The sequence below is a fragment of the Ochotona curzoniae genome, unplaced genomic scaffold (genome assembly GCF_017591425.1).
Source record: "Ochotona curzoniae isolate NIBS_2020 unplaced genomic scaffold, NIBS_Ocur_1.0 contig_883, whole genome shotgun sequence".
NCBI classification, from domain to species: Eukaryota; Metazoa; Chordata; class Mammalia; order Lagomorpha; family Ochotonidae; genus Ochotona; species Ochotona curzoniae.
The window spans coordinates 55,120,027-55,136,877 of NW_024466599.1; the positions used below are offsets into that span (position 1 = coordinate 55,120,027).

At 41.8% G+C, this 16,851-nt stretch overlaps 1 protein-coding gene across 3 annotated transcripts in view; it reads right to left on the reverse strand.

Moving 5' to 3' along the window:
- Positions 1 to 2,502: 2,502 nt before the first annotated feature.
- KCMF1 (potassium channel modulatory factor 1) overlaps positions 2,503 to 16,851 on the reverse strand; it is a 63,224-nt gene continuing 48,875 nt past the window's right edge. For all 3 annotated transcript variants that reach the window (XM_040993614.1, XM_040993615.1, XM_040993613.1), the window contains exons 4-7: positions 15,202 to 15,303; positions 12,018 to 12,192; positions 8,353 to 8,635; positions 2,503 to 4,570 (exon numbers count right to left, since the gene is read on the reverse strand). In XM_040993614.1, coding sequence (XP_040849548.1) covers positions 4,309 to 4,570; positions 8,353 to 8,635; positions 12,018 to 12,192; positions 15,202 to 15,303 — 822 coding nt within the window. In that variant the 3' untranslated portion in view covers positions 2,503 to 4,308. The remainder of the gene's footprint in view (positions 4,571 to 8,352; positions 8,636 to 12,017; positions 12,193 to 15,201; positions 15,304 to 16,851) is intronic.

Consider the following 16,851-nt stretch of genomic DNA (forward strand, 5'->3'; position numbering starts at 1 on the left):
CTGCGAACTGCCCATCCACCTTGCATTCCAACCCTAAGCTCTCCCTCCTTGAAGCTGGCCAGGAACTATTGGGTTACATCTGCCCTCCTGTCCCTTGCCATTCCCCAGGGAGAGAATTTCACTGTCCAGGTGAACCTTGTCCTGTGTTTGTTTTCAATCGCCTTGTGTCACCCTCCACTAACCACCCTGGGCAGCGCCTTCTGCACCTGGGGTTACAGGGCTGCTGGGCCTCCCTGCCCTTCCACCAGGGTCCGCCGCTGCTCACTTCCCCAGCCCAAACCCCGGCTCCCCCTCCCACAGTGGTGGATCCTTACAACTGTGACCTGGGGACATGCTCACAGCCATGGAGTATTGTGTGATGCTCTACTCTAAGAACTAAAGTTTGGACCTATGCAGAGACCTTTCTTGTTACTGGAGTGTACGTGAACAGGGTCCTGTTCTGAGAATTTTTTATAAAAAGGACATCCGGGTCAAGTGCAGTAGCCTAGTAGCCAAAATCCTTACTTTGCATGCTCTAGGATCTCATATGGGCCACTGGTTCTAATCCCAGAAGCCCCACTTCCAATCCAGCTCCCTGCTTGTGGCCTGGGAAAGCAGTAGTGGATGGCCCAAAGCCTTGGGACCAAGAATCTGTGTGGGAGACCCTTGAGGAGGCTCTTGGCTTCGGATTGGTGCAGCTCCAGCTGCTGCAACCACTTGGGTAGTGAATCACCAGGTGGAAGATCTTCCTCTCTGTATATCTGACTTTCCCATAAAAATAAAAAAATCTTAAAAAAAAAAAAAGGCATCCACTTGGCCAAAGCACAAAGCCGAAGGTGATTTGGCACGGTAGCAGGTCGAGCAGCAGCTTGGAGATCTGCATCCCCATCAGAGCACTGGCTTCCTGCCCTGCCGCCCACTTCTAACCTAGCTTGTCAATAACGCGTGTCCTGGGAAGCAGGTGCTGGCTCAGCTGCTTGGGTCTCTGCCACTGACACGGGAGATCTGGACGAGCTGTGGACTCTTGGCTTTGGCCCAGTGAAGGCCCAGCTGTTACAGATGTCTGGGGAGTGAACCAGCAGAAGATCATTCTCTCTACTTTTATAATAAACCTTAATACAAAGCCAGCCACAGCAATTGTATCTATAACTGCAGCCATAAAAGGCAACACAGCTAATTCTATTTGTTCAAACATTCCAATCATTTTAGGAAAGTGAATGAGAAACAAGAAAGTCATGAGCCAGATTTAACTGTTTTGGTCACATGCCAAATCCCATCACTCTGTTATTTCCTATCCAGAATTAGTGATGCCCATGGTATATTCCCAGGCAGCCACAGCTTCACAGGGAATACTGGAGGGGGCGGAGGGGCTCCACTCCTCCAGACACATAAAAATGAAAGATTCCAATGTTCTCTGCAGATCTTACCCTCCACTGTAAATGTTTGGGTTCTTGGGCCTGGTGCAGTGGCCTAGAGGCTAAAGTCCTTGCCTTGAATGTGACGGGATCCCATATGGGCGCTGGTTCTAATCCTGGCAGCCCTGCTTCCCATCCAGTTCTCTGCTTGTGGCCTGGGAAAGCAATCGAGGATAGCCCAAGACCCTGCACCTGCATGGGAGACCCAGAAGAAGCTCCTGGCTTCGGATGGAACTAGGCTCTGGCTGTTGCGCTCACTTGGGGAGTGAATCATTGGATGGAAGATCTTCCTCTCTCTCCTCTCTGGATATCTGATTTTGCAATAAAAATAAAAATAAATCAATCTTAAAAAAAAGACATTTCTAAAATAAATAAATGAATAAATGTTTGGGTTCTTTATGAATGAGAATTTACATTATTTTCACACAGGAAGTAAAGACTGTAGAACCTTGAGATCTGTACTCTGAACATTCAAAGCTTAAACAAAAGCTCAGATCTGGTCCTTAGGAATTTCAAAATGTAATCAAAATAAACATATATTCTGACTTGGCTCCTTTCCATCAAAGCCTTTGTGATTTATTTTTATTTCACAGTACTTCCAGTAATATGATGTTGATTCAGAAGCTGAAGAAAAAGGACACAAGAATTTGAAGGGCTTAAATATATTTTTATATTGATATTCTGTGTCTTTCTAAACCCTAAAATAATACATTATCATTGATACATACAGGATGAGGTGAGGTATTTGTAAAGTATCTCATAAAAAATAATTAATATACAATATTCTACATGAGATGGAATTTTATGAGTCTTTAGGTTTTCTGAGTGTTAAATTGATCATCTAAATTAAACTGCCCTGAATGGACTTACAGTTGTTCCCGAAAACCATGTGAAAAAATGAAGGATCATACATTCTCTCCAGAATTTGTGCAGAAAAGGGAAAGCACATAATTGGCAATTTATTTTTCTCACATTCAAATAATGCATTCACACAAAATCAGAATCTTCATGTTTAGCATTCAGAAGAAAAAAAATACTGAATTAGAGATATAAAATCTCTGAGTAATACTTAGGCTAATTTACCAACACCAAAGAAATTCAAGTGGTCAACAGTCTTGAAAATGCTTTATTGAAATGTGTGACTTATGTGCAGAAGATGCGTTTGTAAAGACCACAGTTTGAAAAATGGGTTTTGAAACTTCTCAACAATCAATTGGAAAAAAGAGATCCTCGCCAGCCCCGACTCCTAGTGTGACCAGAAGCCTGGGGAATCTGCCTCGAAAGCATTGCCCATTCCAGAAACGGAGAACACAGCTGTTCTATGTGGAAACCACGGGGGGTTTCAGAGAAGCAACAATTTCTGAGAGATGTAGGGTGACTTCTTTTTTGGTTCCATTTGGATGAACATGGATTTCACAGTTCTCGAAAGAACACCCAAGGGATGTTCAAGTCTGTATGCTTGTCGTGTGGAGGAAACGGAAGGACAGACAGCCAAGGAAGGGGGGGACTCAGAGAAGAGAGAACGGGAACAAGACATGATTAGATTAAGTCTAGTTATAAATTTATCAGAAGCTGTGCGCACCTTTTTTTTTTTTTAAAGTCCTAAATTTACATTCCAAAAACTGCCCCCCCAACCCAGACACCTGCTGTCCTGCCTCGGAGCTACCGTGAAAGCCTATGCACAAAAACGGAAAACAGAACATAAAAAACAACCCAGCCCCTCCAAACCCAAAACAAAACCAAAAGCTGTACATTTTGTTTTTTTTTAAACACATAGGATTAATATAGGCAAGGTGGCATGATTCAATTTTTTTTAAAAGGCTTTTCTTTTTATGCCAGGAAAAAAAAAATCCCAATAAATAAAAGGTGCTAAGGTTAGCAGTAAGAACTTGGTTGTAATACCATGACAAGATGTGGGAAGGCAAACCCTCAGCGCTCCGTGATGCTGTCCTGTCTCAGCACACTACAAAGCAGATACATAACGCAAGGTACGATTGAGAATGTGAGATTTTTAAAAACAAAGACAACATAATTCAGGTTAACTTTGTTGAACAGTGAATAAATGAAATTCATCTACACCCGAATAAAACATATTTTAACAATTGGAAAATTTTAAACAACCACAAAAAATAAAAACTTTAAACAAACATGAACAGGATTTGTTTTCAGGGCACACAAAGGCCCCTGCAGCAGATTCTGATGGTGGCTGTACTGGTATGTCTTCCACGGAGGACTCAGACAGGCCGAGCTCCACACGGGCCCGATGACGAACACGGCGACAGGACAGTCACACAGGGCAGAGCGCCAGACCTGGCTACGACCCCCAGATTCCACTGCAGAGCTGGCCTTGTGCATATAGGAGGCACACAAAGAAAGGTGATTCAGGCAGACATTATTCAAAAGCTACTCTATCGTGTAACCATTGAATAATGTTTGGGAAAGCTTTGGGCTTTTTATTTATTTATTTTTTAAGTTTTACTCCTTGTATTTAATTTTTTAAATAACAAGGTCACTAAAACTCATGCACGCTGCAAAAAACCTCATGCAGTAGTTAAGGTAAACCATCCAAGCAGTTTTTATTCATTAATATTCATAAATACACACAGCAGCTTCATTAGAGATTTCAATTTTCCTCTTCAGTTTGAATGTGGAGTATTAGGAGAGCCTTTTGCATGTCAAGGTACAGGAAGCAGAGGTCACCCCTGCACTGCTACCTACATTTACCTGCTAGAAGTAAAAATTAGTTAAGTGGAAATGATTATCATATATATTTTCTCTCTTCCTTTTGAATGTACACAATGTAACAAGAGTGACAGACCTGAAATTACAATCACCAAACAAACCCAAGATAGTTGTTGTCCACTTTCATTGGCAAATACAGCACAGAGGACATCGTCTGCGGATTGGGATGTCATCAAAGAGGAGGTGGTGGAGGCTCATTTCCTTTATTACTCTCTTTTAAATTTAGATTTTCTAAAGCAACATCTAAAGGCATAATATCTACACAGCCCATAGCACCAAAATCTGCCATCTCCCCCCGTTCATCCTCATCTGAGGACGAGCTCTCTTCGCGCACTAGAGTGGACAGGAGGAGCTCTTGCACAAACAGGCTGCGATCTGCACGCTCGCTCTCCATGGACTGGCGCTCCGTTTCAGACATTTTAGGATCATTCAACCTGTGTAAGTTAAAAAGAAAATGCCTTATTGGTAAAAAGTCAATGAACAATGTCGTGGTCAATTTTTATAACGTCTTCCACTCTGCAGGCTTTGCAGGTTACAAAGTTCAGAACTGCCTATTATTGGAACATCTGCTTCTCATTTATTACTTTATCTACATTGAGATAAAATCCCCACATTTGTGGCAATATGTTGCCTGGAAGTGCAAATCTCTGCCATAATCAGATCCAATGAGAAAAATGAAAACCAAAAAACATTTAGATCTCACCTACTGTCCCTCCAGAGAAAACTGTTGAAAACTCTCCTGAGTAAAAAGTATTTCTAATAGATTATTAGATGCTTAGGATAGTAATTAGTTGACAAAAACAAAAGCTGTCGTGGCCAGCGTGGCCAGTTGAAACACACTGCCAAGCGCGCCCCTGACTTTTTCTCCATTACCTCCACCCCGCCCCTCTTGGAACGAGTCCAGGAGCCTGAGAGGACAAAAACCACATGCTTCTCCCGCCTCTCTCTTACCAGGGACCAAAAGGAGGGCAGGGCCCTACCTGCCCTTCACACTACAGACACTTAAGACACCGAGGCTATGCTGGGAAACTTGGCCCATTGCACAGTCTGGACAGAGAGCAAGAATCAACAATTCCACTTTCCTCTTACTAAACAACTTAAAAATATCAATTCTCCAATTTAAAGAGGCAAATTCAGCCTAGCTTCAGCACTACTTCGTTGTCTCTATGCTTTCTGTTGCAATGAAAGGGAAATTAGTGGGAACTCCAGGACCAGGAAAAGTAATAGGAAGGATGGGAACTGTGAAAGGACAATCAGTGGCCACACAAGACAGGTGCTTCCCTCTGTGCCCAGACTCCATATTGTTGCCAACCAGCGCAAGTAAGAAGTACCACGAGGTCATCACGGATGAGCCTTACCAGGCTCTGATGCGGGCCAGCCTCTGAACTTTCTGGGTGTACTGGTTCTTTTAATTCTTATCAGTTAGGACCTGTTATTACCAAGTTTTTACAGGAACAGGAAACAGAAGCAGAGATTAACTTGCTCAAAATCTTATATAGCTGTTAAGTTTAGAACCATCATGGAATGATTAGATCTATGGCTCAGAAGTTAAAAGACCTAACTTTTAGAACTTAAAGAAAGCAAAAATTTCTGCAAGGTCATTACATACAAGCCACTAAATCAACACTGAAGGGGAATGACTGGTGACAGTTATGGTTAACTGAATAATATGAGAGTGCATCTAGCAGTATAGGAGGTTAGGCAGTGGGTCAACACAATCTCAATGCAAAAGCAGACAACTGTTAAGAACTGAAGTGTACTGCAGAAAAATCTAAAAGTCAATGTTTTACAGAAAAGATTAAAGGGTACAGAGAAGACTATCCACAAAACCAGAAAGAGATTGCTGCCTTCAGCACTTCAGAGAACACAGGGTTCCACCATTACTGTTTTGATTTTCAGGGAAGTAACAGAGAAAGTGCCCCACTCCTAAGCAGCAGACAGACTGATTTCCTGATGGGACAAACTTCATTTAGGATCTGAAAAGAAATGCAAAGTGGTGAGAGCCTTAAAATTGGGGTTACTAAAATTAGTTGGTCCCATCTGACCTAAATTCTTAACCATCTTCTCTTTCTTTAACCCTCAAGAAACTGTGTATTGGGCCCGGAGCGGTGGCGCAAGTGGTTAAAGGTCCTCGCCTTGCACGCCTGAGATCCCATATGGGCGCTGGTTCTAATCCCGGCAGCCCCGCTTCCCTTCCAGCTTCCTGCCTGTGGCCCGGGAAAGCAGTCGAGGACGGCCCAAGGCTTTGGGACCCTGCACCCTGTGGGAGACCCGGAAGAGGCTCCTGGCTTCGGATTGGCATAGTATCGGCCCGTTGCGCTCACTTGGGGAGTGAATCATCGGACGGAAAATCTTCCTCTCTGTCTCTCATCTCTGTATATCCGCCTTTCCAATAAAAAAAAAAAATAATAATAATAAAAAAAAAGAAACTGTGTATTGGGCTTGATGTGATGGCTCAATTGGCTAAGCCTCCCATTGTAAGTGCCAGGATTCCCTATGGGCACCAGTTTGTGTCACTCTGCTTGTGGCCTAGGAAAGCAGTGGGATGACCCAAACCTTAGAACCCTGCACCCAAATCTATCTTTTTGAATCTTTAAAATTTTTTTTTAAAAAAAAGTAAGATTGATTTATTTTTCCTGGAAAGGCAGATATAAGGAAAGAAGCAGAGACAGAGAAAGATCCTGTCTGTTGGTTCACTCCTCAGGTGGCTTCAGCAGCTGCAGCTGAGCTGGTCTGAAGCCAGCAGCCAGGAGATTCTTCTGGTCTCCCCCTACTGCTTTCCCAGGCCACAGGCAGGGACCTGGGTAGGAAGTGGAACAGCCAGGACACGAACTGCTGCCCATATGGGGTCCCAGCATTCCCGGGTGAGAATTGCCATTGAGCTATTGTTCTAGGCCCAAAACCAAGCAAATCTTCAAAAACATCTCTGTCATTAATTCTAGGGCAACATGAATAGCTACTGTCATGGGTCAAAGAGACCAAAAATAAAACAGCCCATGTGTAACAGGAGTGCTCTGTGGGCAGAGTGCAGCATGCCCCTGCACAATGTAGCTGCTCTTTTTCCCCTGAAGTTTCACAGTGCAGGTTAATATGTTCAAAGTCCTGAAGAGTATAATGGTAAATGAATTCTTTAGTTTTCCTCAAACTTATTTGTCAGGACAAAAACAAAAAAATCCCCCAAAACAGATAATGTAAAAAAAATTTATATTTCGTATAAATATAGTTTCATAGAATTTTTTTGGAAACACTGTCTTCAATGAACCATGGATCAAAAAGATGTAATAAAAGATGTAGAAAGCAGTCTGCAAGCTACAAGATACTGAGACTAACAGCATCAGATAATGCCACAAGAAAATCCAAGGAGGCCACCCGTGGCAGGCACCAGGAGTTGGCTGTAAAGTGTAGAGTAGCTGCACAGAGAAGCAAACAAAACAAAACCAGAGCAGGCCACTGCAAGGTGTGGGGTTAAAAAAAACATAGGGCAAGAGTGGGAAGATGTCTTTTTCAAAGGGGACTGGCAGGACTTTTCAGTACAATCAGTTGCTTAGGGGCAGTCATTACAAGGCAGCAGGTGGATCCACCTATGATTCTGTGATGCCTTCATGTTGAATCAGTATTTCCCAGGAGTGATTGGCAGAGGAATATATACATTGCTAAAATCGGTTTCAGAAGCAAGTAAGAACTGCATTCCCCTCAGTGGAGAGGCTCGCTGTGCTTACTATGTGGTCGTTACACTGATGAACCACTTCCGTAAAGGTACTGCTGCACTAAACAAAGAAATTTAAATACAGCTTATTTAGAAGTACTTTGGGTAAACCGCCCCCCTTGTATTGAAACTTCTTTTGTACCTTTTAAATTTCACAGAAGAAATTTAAATGGACAATTAAGAAAGCAAAATTGGTTATGCTGATTAACACATCTACCATGTCCCATATGTAGTGTTTTAAGCTTCATATTCATATTAGGAAAAGAAAATTCATATTAGATAATAATATTCACCTTAAGAACAATATTCTTAGATTACCTAAAATTATTTTTTCATATTCTTGTGGAAATATACTACACATGAAATTTTGATTAGATTTGGAAGTTTTAACAATGTGGTTAAAGGTAGAATTTCTAAGGTTATAATACATGCATAAAAGAGATGATACAAACTTCATGGGACAACAGCATTAATTCTCGTGAATAAAATTCTAATAATAAATAGGCTAACCTTGTTAAAAGAAACTGGGAATTCTGTAGAGTTTGCTGGCTGCTTTCTGTATTGGCTGTGTTGCTTGTGGCTGTGGACTGTGTGACTGTAGTGGTGACACTGCTCGTGTTAGGACGCCGCGTGGCGTTGCGTGCGGTCTCCAGTTGTTGCCGGGCTGCCTGGGCATGCTGCCGTTCAAGCTGCAGCTGCATCTGCAGTTGCTGTAACTGAGAAGCGGAAGGGCCAGAAGAATTAAGCTGTCCTCCTGCAGACCGTCTCACTCCTGATAACTGAGATAAAAGCTCTGCCAATGGAAATGAAGATAATTAATGTCTAATTCTGAGGAAAACAAAATGTTACAGATCACTTTTTAAACTAGAAGACTACAAAAAGTAGAAAGAAAAGATCTTAATTTCATTGCCCCAAACTGTAAAATCTATGCATATGTGACATCTTCAAGATGTTCGTGGAGGAGTGGGTGTTGTGACACAGCACATTAAGCCTCCAGTCAGGATGTCTGTATTGTATACTGGAGTGCCTGGGACCAAATCCCATCTCCACCTGGGAGGCAGCAGCTGTCTGCCCAGGGCTTTGGTCCCGGCCGCCTGCACGGGAGGCGGGATGGAGTTCTCTGTGCTAGCCCAGCCCTGCCTGGTGGTTGGGGCTACTTAAGGAATGAATCAGAAAACAGATCTGTTTCTTGCCTTTTAAAACAAAACAAAACAAAACAAAACAAAAAACAAAACAAAAAAAACCCATCTTTATAAAGTTTATGGAAAATGACCATTATGAAAAAATTTTTCTACACCAAAATGAATACTTTTAAGTATACTCTTCTGGGAACTTTCTGACAGAAAACATTTTTATTCACAGGAAAGAATTAAAGTACTGGAGAACATTTCTTCAATTTTTAATTTTGCTCCCAGAAATTACTGTAACCTTCAGACACTTCTTTCAAAGACAGCAAGCAGGTAATCAGTCTCTTTGGACACATCAGTATTTTTATAGTGCCCAAACTTAGTTTGTTGGGCCCTTTCAGTTGTTGCACATTCAAATACACATTCAGAATTTTAATGTATACTTTACATTTAGAGATTCTCTCCAGTAACACTGTTCTGTGTCTATAAGACAGATTTCAGTCTCAGCACATTTCTGGCGTTTGGTACCTCCCAGGTGCATGTTCATTTCTGGAACGATCTGCTTTACACTAACATACTTTGTCTTTCCATTTGTCTGCTTGATGAATCTTGCAGATTCTTAGGCTTCCCCCCCTTTTTTTTTTAAAATAATTTTAAACAAGATTTATCTATTTTTTTTAATTGGAAAGTCAGATATACTGAGAGGAAGATCTTCCTTCCGCTGGTTCATTATACAAGTGGCCACAATGGCCGGAGCTGATCTGATCTGAAGTTTTTCTGGGTCTCCCATGTGGGTGCAGGGTCCCAAGGCTTTGGGCTGTTCTTGACTGCTTTCCCAGGCCACAGAGAGCTGGGTGGGAATTGGGGCAACTGGAACAAGAACCGGTGTCCATATTGGATCCCGGCATGTGCAAGGTGAGGACTTTAGTCACTAGGCTATTGCGCTGGGCCCATAGATTTATTTTTTAATCGACAGTTACATATGGGGGAAGAGAGAGATTTTCTATCTGCTTGTTCAGTCCCCAAATGGCTGCAATGGTCTGAGCTGGGTCAGTCCAAGGTTGGGAGCTAAGAGCTTCTTCTGAGTCTCCCATATGGGTGTAATGGCCTAAGAACTTGAGCCATCCTCTGTGCTCTCCTAGGACATTATGAGAGAGGAGTATTGGATGTTAGCAGCTGGGACAAGAACTGGTGCCTACATGGAATGCCAGTCCTGCAGGTGGAGGATTAGTTTGATACACCATTGTGTTGGCCTCTTGACTGACTTCGGACATGTTGTTCTGTCTCTGATGCTCTTGTACCAACTTCCCAGGTTACATGGCAAGTAGGCTTAGCAATTTGGTCTTCAACTATAAATTCAAATATTTTACAATTTCCCAAAACTACTGAAAATATATACGTTTTAGTAATGTTCTATAACATAGCTCTCAAATAAAGGTAAGAACAGTTCGGGGGGGGGCGGGGGGGGGTTAGAGTAGGCAGTGGGACACCACAGTGGCACTGCAGGCTAGTCCTCCACCCTGTGGCTCCAGAATCCCATATGGGTGCCGGTTATGTCCCAGTTGTTCCACTTCCAATCAAGCTCTCCGCTAATGGCCTGGGAAAGCAGGAGAGGATGGTCCAAGTCTTTGGAAACCTTCTAAAGGATGGAAGACCTTGTTTCTTCCTCCTTCTCTGTAAAACTGCCTTTCAAATAAAAATAAAAATAAATCTTAAAGTTTAGAAATTCCTACTTCACATTAGTTTCTTTTATTTAGTGGGGGATATGCTCTATGTTCCCCAATGATTCCTGAAATTTCATAGTGGTGAATCACACATATGCTTTTTTCCTACACAAACATCTATCAAAAGTTAGTACTTTTTTCCATCTTAATCAAGTAATTATCATACACTACAGCTCTTTTAGTTTGAGGCCCAACAGCAACAGTTCTCAAATTCCGTTTTCCTTCTTTACAATTTCATGGATAGATTTATTCTTACTGCACATCCCAGCAGTCTCAGTGTAATTTCTTCTCCATTACTTATTAGGTCAAGAACCTTCACCTTTTCACATAAAGGAAGCACTTTATGACTTCTTTTGGCCCATTCCAATTGCCGCTATGCAGGTCACTGTAAAGGCTGCCCAAGCACAAGTCCTGTGATGACGTCACAGTGCCAGTGGACACTGGATCTGAGAACTGAGACAGCTATTGCATGACCACAGGTGGGTAACACACACAGTGTGGATATGCGGAACAGAGGGATGCTTCATGCCCAGGGGAAGACAGTATGGAGTTTCATCAAGTGATTTAGAATTACGTATGATTTAAAACTACAAAACGTTTATCTGTGAGGTTTTCTTTTACTATTTTTTGCATCATGATAATTGCAGGTAACAAACTTTGTGACACCAGAGATAGGAGAAAAGTAATTAGCTTTCTTCCATGACAAGAGCCTATTTCTCCAGTCCTACTGACTAGCTCTATTATTGATGTACTCGTAGAGGTTGGACCATGAAATTTTGAAGGTCTTCCAACTTCTGTCATCTTTTCTGGGGTCATAAATACAACATGAACGTGTTTCTTACTATCTTATGCTTCTAAGCACCAAAGATATGCCAAAACAACAAACTCAATTCTTTATATGGTTTTAAAACAATTTATAAATACTTGGGAATTTTATAAAAGAACACAGGTGTATGGTCAGAGGTAAGAATAAAGACAAATCCTTGAGGCAGACATATGGACAGACAGTTTAAGTGTCCAGATGATTAGGGTGCCAATTTCCCAAACCAGGTTCAGTATTCAGCTCTGGCACCTAACTAACTTCTTAATGCAGACTCTGGGTGGGAGCGGTTATGTGTCAAGCAGTCAAGTTCCTAACACACATGTGGGACACTTGGCTGGAGTTCCCCCGCCATAGTTTCAGCCCTGGCTCTGTCCCAGCCACTGGAGGACTGGGGGAGTAAGTTGATAAAAACTTTCTCACTCAGATACATAAAGAATTTACAAGACAAATCCCACAAAAATAACCCTTGCCATTTTCTCTATGAACGTGAAACCAACTTACCAGCTATAGGATCCATGGCTTCCCTATTGCTTGGAGAATATGAACTCTGAGAAGAAGAAAGTCCACCAGTAGAACTGCTAGTAAAGTGCATGTTTGATCTACGAGCACGAGGACCTCCTAATCCCCGGCCAGGGTGAAACATTCTACGTACATGTCGAACACCACTCGATTCATCATACTCAAAAGTTAAGGACTAAAGCATTTAACAGAAAGGAAAAAGTAATTTTTTCCTACCTTTTTTAGACATACATAAATTTCTTAAGGTGCAAACACTTTTAAAATGATACACTATCTTACAAACATGAACTTGATCTATGATGGCTATCAACTCTGAAAAAGAAGATGCTCAAACATAAAGTTGTGTGAGCGCAGATGTGTGCATTCTGTTCCTGGGCTCCTGCTATGGTGACCAGAGTTCCTGTCCCAGATGCTGCTGCATATCCAAGGTGAGATGTTCCCTTACTACGATCTCAGTGTTGAGTTTCATACATTTTTATATCCAAGGAATAACAATTAGTATTAGTCCTTATCTATGGGAAGAGTTATACTAATATATAGCTGATAAAACTTTTAACTATCTGTAACCAAAAACAAACAAACCACCACCACCACCAAAAACCAAAACCAAAATAAAAAAGGAACAGCATGAATAATTTGAGCCTAGGAAGATTAAAAAAATTTCCTTATGATGATTAATTTTAACCTGTCCTTACTTCTTTCCCAATGTTGCTGATAAACAGAAGAGACTGAAGTTTCTTATGTAAGTGGACATACAGGTTAACATCAAATTTACCAAGTCTTCAAATTTTCCATAGTCCCACCCAGAAGACAGAGCTCCTGTGATTAAAAAGAAGATCTGGAGTAGGTAACAGCTGTCAAAACTCACGCAGACACTTCCAAGGTCTGTGGAAGGTCAAGTCCAATACTGTTCCAGAAACTTGAGTTTTACCATGTAGGTTTGGTTCTTGAGGCTTCCCATTTTCAAACTGATAGCTTTTGAGTCATTTAGCAGTCCTCAGGTGCCACTGTAATGTGCAGTTTCATGGAGCTTCCTGACAATGGCTTGTATTTCTGAGCAAGTGGTATTAGGACTACTCTGTTTTGTTTTTAAAAGGCAGTTTGGTGTGAAGTCCACTTTAGGCAGAAATCCATCAAAACAATGAAAGGAAAAAGAAAAATGCTGATGCCGAGGAGGCTTACCCAGAAGAGACCCTTCCTAAAATCACATACAAAAAGCTCCTACTCAGATTTACTGGACAGGCAGACACAGGGTTTCCTAGAACTTACTGGAAAGAATCTAAAATGCAAAATGTCTTTTAATATTGTGAAATACTTTGTCTTTCTTATTTTCTTGGTAACTCCGACTCCTGAGGCTGGGGGTGGGGTGGGGTGGGTGCATTTCTTCACCTTTCTCCATTAGCTTGCATTTATCTTCCTCTAACTCTAAACGGTCATATTTGTTAGAAAATTAAAAACTCTGAGCAAGGGATGGGAGCTGCAAAACAAGAAAACTACTGGGCTGGCATGAAGACTCAACTGGCTAATGCTCACCTTGAATGCACCAGGATGCCATATGGGTGCTGGTTTATGTGCCAGCTGCTATACTTCCCAACCAGCTCCCTGCTTGTGGCCCGGGAAAGCAGTAGAGGATGGCTCAAAGCCTTGGGACCCTGCACCCATGTGGGAGACACGAAAGAAGTTCCTGGCTCCTGGCTTTGGATCGGCTCAGCTCCAGCAGTTGCGGCCACTCAGGGAGTGAACCAGCAGACAGGAGATCTTTCTTTTTGTATCTTCTTCTCTCTATAAATCTGCCTTTTCAATTAAAATAAAAATCTTAAAAAAAAGGGGGGGAAACAATTACCAGTTTCTTCTACAAAAGGTCCCAGGGCTAATTTTGATTGTCAGCGACAAGAAAAGGAATCAGAATAAGCCTGGCAGAAAAAGCTCTGGTTTAGTGCTTCAACTGCAATGAACCTCTCGTGAAAACCGTTCATTAGACCTGAACCCTAAAGCTAATAAGTAAAAAAAAACAATTTATAATCTGAACCCAAAAACAGAGAGTACAGAATTAATTGCTCTGGTAGGTCAGAAATCTCAGGGAGCACTCTTGTGTCAACAGGGAAGGGATGAAGAAATGAAAGCAGAAAAGGAATTCAGAGCTAGGTTTGACTTCATTATTGTACTCAGAAACTAGGCAAGAAATGCTTCTCTCTAGGGCCTGCAAAACCAAAGGTCCCAGAATGTGACACTCCTACCAATCCACCACATCACATTTACAACAGGAGAAGGTGGCAGAACACAGAAGGAAGTGAATAGGGACTCGCCTGTATATAAGTAAATAGATTTTAATTTCCTTCTTTGGCATGAAAACTCTACTGGTTATAATCAAATTGCCTTAAAAATCTGACTGTGGATCGTGGATCATGGATAACAACTCCGAATCAGGAATAAGTTTCTAGTGTTACACAGCATGAAGGACTGATTGCTGTTCCTATAACCTATGTTATAGTTTATGAGCAATACAAGAGAGGAACTCCAGGGATGCAATCCTGAAGCAGTAACAAAGAGGGGATATGCTAACCACACTGAGCTGATCAGAACACAATGAATATATATGCTGAACTTGTCACATACCATACGCCATAAATATACATAATTACTGTTTATAATTTTTTTACATAAAAATATGTAGTGAACTAAAATGATGGACAAATCAACTTTCATTTAGTAAACACAGGTCGTTTAACAGTCAACCTTGTGTAAAAACAGGAATAAAGAAATTGGAGATGGTGCACATTTGGCACAGGGGGCAAGACCTGGCCTGAGAAGCTAGCCTTCCATCCTGGAGTGTTGGTCTGAATCCTGCTCCATCTGACTACAGCTTCCTGCCAGGACAAGCACTGAGAGGCAGACGCTGGCGCAAAGATCTGGGATCCCAGCACTCACCAAGACCAGACTGAGCTCTCTCAAGCTTAGGTCTGGGGCAGGCCTGGCTGTGGGTAGATTCTGGGGAGTGTGACGGCAGATGGGAGAACTCTGTCTCTTCCTCTCTCTCAGCCTTTCAAATAAAAGTAAATTAATTTTGAGATTAGTTTTTCTCTTTCTTAGGATATTAACCTTACAAATAATCAAAATGACAAATGTTACAAACACTTCTTTCCCTTGTTGACTCATAAAAGGATATTAAATCTCTAGGGGCTCTGTGTTCAAGTGTCAGATGAGCTGCAAAGTCATCTGTGACATGATTAGGATCGCCTCCAGGTAACGCTGCACATATTGGACAAATCTGAAACGAAAGGTATACAGAGCAAGTTTAGTAAACAGACATCCTTCTGGATCAGTATTTTCCTACAAGTTTTACTATTATCAAATTCTAACTAGGCAAAGACACAGCAGATCCTGAACTGGTAGAAAGGAGCACAGGCTTCAGGAAGAACTGCAGCACATCAATTCTGTCACTTGAGAATGAAAAATGTCTCTCGGGGTCAGATAAACAAATCTAGGCAAAAAGGTCAAACTCTGATCTCTGGCAAGGCCTTCTAACAGCCTACATTGTAATGGAAAAAGTTGTCATCACAAATTTAGAGGAGCAGGTATTTGGCACAGCATTTGCCACTTGGGATTCCTGTATTCCATACTGGTGTCTTCATTAAGAGGTCCAGCCCCTCCACTTCTGATCCAGCTTCCTGCTGATGTGCACTCTAGGAGGCAGCAGATGATGGCTCAAGCACTTCTTTGATCCCTGTCGCTTTGCCATCTATGTAGGAGATATGGACTGAACTCTGGGGTCCTGGCTTCAGCTTGGCCCAGCCCTGGCTGTTCTTGGCTTTTGGGAGTGAATCAGTAGGTGGAAGATCTCTCTCTTTCACATAAAAAGAAAAATAAAAATTTAAAATGAATTTGAGGATTTTTTACTTAGTGCACCTTTATGTCTTGAATGCTGTAAAGACAGAAGTCTGTGGCATATTTCTTCAAAATAGCATTAAGGGATAGCAGAAGTCTGATTACAATGCAATCATGCAACTTACAGGCAGGGAATATTACAAGATAGGACAGAAAATAACTACTAGTAATATGCAAATATGTTCCATAAATCAAAGAATGGGACTTCCAAAAGAATGAGGAAGGCAGGAGGGTGTGGCCAGTTGAAGTTCTAAGAGGAAAAATGTACTTCCCTGTAGTCCTTATAGCAAGAGACATAAGAAGAAAATAGGAATAAAACAGAATGCACAACTGGCAGATTTCAAGGAAAGACTTTATAGTTGACAGAAATTAGTGAAATGGGAGCAGAAAGAGGTAAAAACAGAAAGAGCAACATTAACAGGGTAGGCCATTACTCTATCAGAAATCCAAATGGGCAGATGATGGTCTAAGATTTTTTTTAAAGATTTATTCATATACTTGTTTATATTGGAAAGGCAGATTTTACAAAGAGGGGAGACAGAGAGGAAGATCTTCCATCCACTAATTCACTATCCAAGTGGCCACAACAGCTGGAGCTGAGCCAATCCGAGGCCAGGCACTTCTTTTGGGTCCCCCATGTGGGTGCAGGATCCCAAGGCTTTGGACCTCCTCTACTGCTTTCCCAGGCCATAAGCAGGGAGCTGGATGGGAAGTGCAGAAGTTGGGACTTGAACTGGTGTCACTGGTGTCCATGTGGGATTTTGACACTTGCAAGGGCAGAATTACCCAACTAAGCCACTGTGCTGGACCAATGGTGTTAAGAATTTTAAGTGTAAAGAATTTGAATCTTAAGGAACAGGGCCAAAAAGAGAGGTCTGATGCAAAGGGGCATGGTCAATGGGGATTGCAGGCTTGTGTCTCACCATGGGTA